Raw genomic sequence first — 5,546 nt, 5'->3', positions numbered from 1 at the left:
TGTGCTTTTTTTTAAATTAATTTTTATTTTGTCAAGATATTATTAGACTAATTTAATTAGAAAAATATGCAAAATTGAAATTCATATATTTCTAAGCAAAGTGTCTTTACAAACAGGTGATAAACAATATTGGCGAACCATCAGCAGTGTCAGCAGCCAGTGATTGCTGCAGTGCCTGCATTTGTGACGCTAGGCTACCACCATTTTTTCTGTGTGGTTGTGGTGACACTTTTGACCATTGTCCTGCAGCTTGCAACCAATGCGTCTGCACCAAGTCTATTCCTCCACAGTGCCACTGCACTGATAGAACTCAAGGCCGTTGCCCTTTAACACCATGTGCTTGAAGCAATTATGAGTTCCCATGTTAATTGCATATGCAGGGTGACTTGAATATGTAATCCTCTAATGATGAGGCAAAGTCATCTTTAGACTTTGTTTTCATGTATGGAAAATAATCTTAAATAAAATTGCTTCCTTTAGAATCAACCCTGGCAAGAGGACCCGTGCAAACTGGGATTACAGTTTTATCAATATATTAAAAAATAAACTATTTAATAATGATTTCCCCAAATCAAAATCATATGTAAGTTAAAATAGTATTAAAAAAATTCAAAATGAAAAAAAAAAAACTTATTATTTGACAAATTTAAAACATAGATTGTCAAATATCCCTAGAAAGAAAAAAGAAAATAAAAACATATCTAATACAATCGAAAACATAAACAAAAATATCTGTTTCTGCATATTAATAGATAAATAGCCAGTCTTAAGTATAAATTAAGATTTTTTGATCTCCAACTGTATATGCTGGTCTCGTATGGAGACTAATCTCAGGATAAGTTTGTCCCTCCTCTTTAACTTGTACAATCTACAACACTCCTTTCACTCAACCCCAAATTTTTATTCCGAATTTCTTCCTCCACTTCTCAGGAGATGGGAAAAAAAAGATATTTTTCCCTATACTGAAAGGTGGACCAGTTATCTTCCACACGGAACGATGCCCATATGGTTTCAGATATGCAGCAAACTTAGTGGACAAGTACTGCAATGAATATATAATATTTAGGGGTTCAGGAGGGGTTTTTCACATAAGCAATAATAAATACAAAGTTAATATTTCATAAGTTTGTTAAAGAAAAACTGACTTCATTAAAGTTATTTTACCAATCGACTTGTGCTGAGGTCTGAATTTGTCATGGTCTTCTCATAGCAAGGGGATCGAGGATATTTACCGTAGGACACAGACATTTCAGTCACCATAGTAAAATATATGTCTATTGATGAGCGGATAATTTATACGCTTTTTGGTATTGTTTTTAGTATGTTTTTAGTAGAATCTAGTTACTTTTGGGGATGTTTTCATTAGTTTTTATGTTAAATTCACATTTCTGGACTTTACTATGAGTTTGTGTGTTTTTCTGCGATTTCAGGTGCTGGTTAGTTGTATCGAAGTTGTGACAATTATGAATTAAGATCAAAGCACCAAGCTTTGGAGCCATTACCAGGGATTGTTCGAGCCTGGACATCACAATTTCGTGCACCATCTATTCACCACGATGCTAAAACAGAACTTAGGAAAAAAAAACGTGTGTATCATTACCGATTGTCATGAAATCTAAATAATGTTGTCAAATCTAAGGGACTTTATACTGAGTAATTTACCTGTTGGAACCACTTGTACCTGCATACATCGCTATTCAGCTGTTTGATCCTTCAAATATCTTTATCAATATTGTAGAAAAATCCAATATTTTATCCATTATATAAAAAAAGATTGTTTTACAATGATTAAATAAATAGCAGCAGCAAATGTTAACAAAATCGGGAATAAACAATCAAGTCCAAAGAAAAAATAGAATGAAATCACTAGAAGTGTGAAAAAAGAAAACCAGGGAAGATGGCATGGATTGCGAAACGTTGGAGATCACAAGCTACATATTAAAATTGAGAAACACTGAGTCCAAGTGATTCTTGAGGGAGAGAATCGAGTCTAATATAAAGAGTAGAAATCATTTAATGGTGACTTTTGGATTTTGCCTTAAACTTGATCTATCAAATACTTTAACCTACGATTTAAATGTTTGCAGATAATTATCATGATGCATACTTAACTTTTTATTATACCAAAATACATATGTCATCAAGAGAAGTGTATATATTAAAAATTATAAGAAAAAAAAATGATTTATTTTTAAATAATAAACATAAAACTGTATACACTAAATTCTGTTAAGTATCTGAAGAGGCATACTAAAATTAATTGTCAGTTGTTAAAAGTTTAAATCCTTTTCAAATAATAACAACAATAATAAGTAAAAAAAATTATCCTTGTTATCCTACATTGAATGTTAATTATAAATATCACCATTTTTTTTATGTAGTTTAAGACTATACAATTATTAGTTATGAGTGTAAAATTAATAACAATAAATATCACAATAATAACAACATCACATGTTATCCATATTAAATAGGATATACTTTATTTTTGGATTACATGATGATATATTACATTATTTGAAACTGAGTTTAAAATTGTTATGAAAATCCTGATTTTCTAGTTTCTCATAAAAAAACCTATATCAATACTAATTTTATGTTTCTAGCATTTTAATACTATAATAAAGCAACTGAAGTAACTAATTCAAACAGCTAAATACTTTTTTAAACTGATTTAAACAAAAATAAATCCTACACTTTTTTGCATTCAGAAAATGCACACAAATCAATTAAACAAAAAATGATGCATACATATTTTATGCAATTCAAGTAACTAAATACTTTTTAAAATTTAAACTGATTTTAATACAAATAAATTCTAGAATTTCTTCATTTAAATCAACAGTGCAATGAGATTAAAGGTAATTAAGTTGGCATTCCATCAATCAATCAATTAATATTATTTTAAAAACAAATGACAAAGAAAAGATTTTTCACAGAAAAGAAAACATAAAAATTGACCTGATATAATATACGAAAATGCTAATTCATAGCATAAACTTAATCCTTTAAACAACTAACTCAATATTAACTCTAAACGGCAACACCTTGCATATAATCCATTGAAAACTTAGTTCTTCCTTCTCCTCCTTCTAAATTTTTCTAAAAAAATAAATTGAAAGTACATATAAATTTACTGGATGCAACAACAAACAAACAACAAAAATAGAGATTTTGAGAAATAAGAAGTTAAAGAAAACATTAACAACTCAAATGATGATTGTTATGTTAAGAGACAATCTTAGCTTCAATTTCATCATAATAATGTCCTAAATATAAAAAATAATTTTAATTTCTTAATCTCAAGTAAAAAAAATATATCTAATTATTAATTAAAAGAAAATAAATAGTTAGACTAACATAAGCAAACACTATACAATGACTCATCACAATTTAAAAAATAATAATGGTTGAAAACAGAAGAGTTGGAATTCTAATAGGAAACAAATGAAGAAAAAAAGAAAAGAAAAGCAAAACAACAATCTTTGACCTCACTCTACTAATAAGCCTCTTTAGTTGTATACTTGTATTCATTGCTTGCAGTCATAGCCTGTTGATCTGATTACCTGAAATTATAAGATAACCAACAAAATAGAGACACTTCAAAGGCTCACAATGAAGTTCAATGGGATTTGCAGCTTCTACAGAAGCCCAATTATTGGCAAGCATGTAAGATACTCCTCAGCACAAGCGCAAGAGACACATTGAAAAATTCAAGTAAAGCAACAAATAAACCTTTTATACAATAAATAATAGAGTTTGTAGGTAAATCTAAATAATCTCTATTCTCTTTCTTATATTGCAATCCTCAAACACATCTAAGTATCTCAAAATTGAAACATTTCAATGATTAATAATATTTCAATGAGAATAGGTCTTTCTTCCCCATTCTAAAAAACAAATAATAAAAAAATAAAAATAAAAATTTTTTACACCTTATCAATCCAAGACTCAATGGTAACTCCCATTGATAAAGCACCCTATCAATTTATAAAGTATAACCTCAATTTATCAGAGAAAAAGAAAATTAACAAAGTACACAATTCAAACATATAATAGAACTAAATGAATTAGCAACTCTCATAAGCAACAAAAACCATTCAATCGAATTAGGATAAAACTGACAATAATTAGCCTTGATACAAGTTAACTTTTTTAAAATAAAACAACTCAAACTCTGAAGAAAGAAAAAGCAACTGAAAACTCGAAATTAAAAACAAAAGATCAGAAACAGAAATTGAGAAAATCCGTACATGAGGAGGATGAGGGTTGAGCTCTCAGATCAGAATGTGACAGCCAGGTTGTCGAGGTTCCAAAGAGCGTCGCTTGTTTACAGTTATCAGAATTCCACTGGAGCCATCACCATCATTGTGCTATCAGACGACAAATTCGAGTAGCTACAGTTAGAACTATGGCTGGGCTCATAACAACTGGTGATATGAGAACAACAAACGAAGAAATTGGCGAGAATTAAAGAGAAATACGAACCGAAAAAAAAAGTGGGTTGAAGACCTAGGGTTTCGGAGTGAGAGGGAAAGAGCAAGAGAGAGAAAGATAGGGGTAGCGACACAGGGAAACCTTCCAAATTTTTCCGCCACTCTGGTGGTCGTGATTTGAATCTTCCCAACTAATCAACCCCAAAATCTAACTGACTGAATCTGAAAAAAACAGAACGACACCTCTCCTTGATTGTCTTGCAAACTGCAACTGATATTCGCTAAGTTTTTTTTTTTTTGTTTCTTGGCTCATCGTATTCATTATGTTTAAAAAATATTGAAAAATTGTTTGATAAATAAACAAGTAAAAAACTAATTTAAAACAAAAGGAAACTTCAATAAAACCAAAAAGAAATATATGTAATGGATCAAAAATATATTTGTTATTTATATGTACATACTCAATTAATACACATGTAACTTTCTTTTTAATTATCACTAATGAAAAAGAGGATTGAACAATAAAACTAAAATTAAAGAATTAAATTCATGATTAAAAAATGATGGTACTAACGGAAAAAAATATATTAATTATCCAAATTAAAAACATAAATTTTAAAATGTGAAAAAAATTAGTTAATTATAACTTTAATATGGAAACTAAATATGATGTAATATAACATATCAATGAAAAAATTGAAAAGTGTTTGAATGTATAACACAGCACAAATAATTGTCTTCAAGATCAAATTTAACGAAAAAAATGAATTAGTAACTCTTTTAATTTTCATGTATCATTTTTAACACTTATAAAATTGGTTTTTAACTAATATATAGAATAAATGAAAAAAATAGTATATTTAAGAGATATTTTTAGTTCTCTATATATAAAAATAAATTCTATAAGAGTAATTGTATTTAATGGATCAATTCGTGTCTTCATCATGACTAACCCAAATTTTGTCCCTTCCTTTTAATTCATCTAAGTATTCTCTAAAAAATGAACAAGATATATGCTGTGTATTGCAAATACAATTCACTCATTAATCAATTATTACATATAAAAAACATATTTAGTGTTTTATCAAATTTTTATTATGTAACTGTAAA

At 28.5% G+C, this 5,546-nt stretch overlaps 1 protein-coding gene and 1 long non-coding RNA gene across 2 annotated transcripts in view; one reads left to right on the top strand and one right to left on the bottom strand.

Moving 5' to 3' along the window:
* The window catches only part of LOC107619535 (Bowman-Birk type proteinase inhibitor B-II), a 1,943-nt gene extending 1,456 nt beyond the window's left edge, over window positions 1-487 (top strand). The window contains exon 2 of the mRNA XM_016321825.2: window positions 117-487. Coding sequence (XP_016177311.1) covers window positions 117-344 — 228 coding nt within the window. The 3' untranslated portion in view covers window positions 345-487. The remainder of the gene's footprint in view (window positions 1-116) is intronic.
* Window positions 3,449-4,475, bottom strand: LOC110266998. The gene is made up of 2 exons (XR_002354267.1): window positions 4,254-4,475; window positions 3,449-3,566 (listed from the first exon to the last, which is right to left on the bottom strand). It is a non-coding gene; the product is annotated as an uncharacterized LOC110266998 (long non-coding RNA).

This window comes from Arachis ipaensis, chromosome B09 (assembly GCF_000816755.2).
Source record: "Arachis ipaensis cultivar K30076 chromosome B09, Araip1.1, whole genome shotgun sequence".
Classification (NCBI taxonomy): domain Eukaryota; kingdom Viridiplantae; phylum Streptophyta; class Magnoliopsida; order Fabales; family Fabaceae; genus Arachis; species Arachis ipaensis.
Note: the sequence above shows the minus strand (reverse complement) of the source record. Positions and strands in the feature narration are given on the sequence as shown.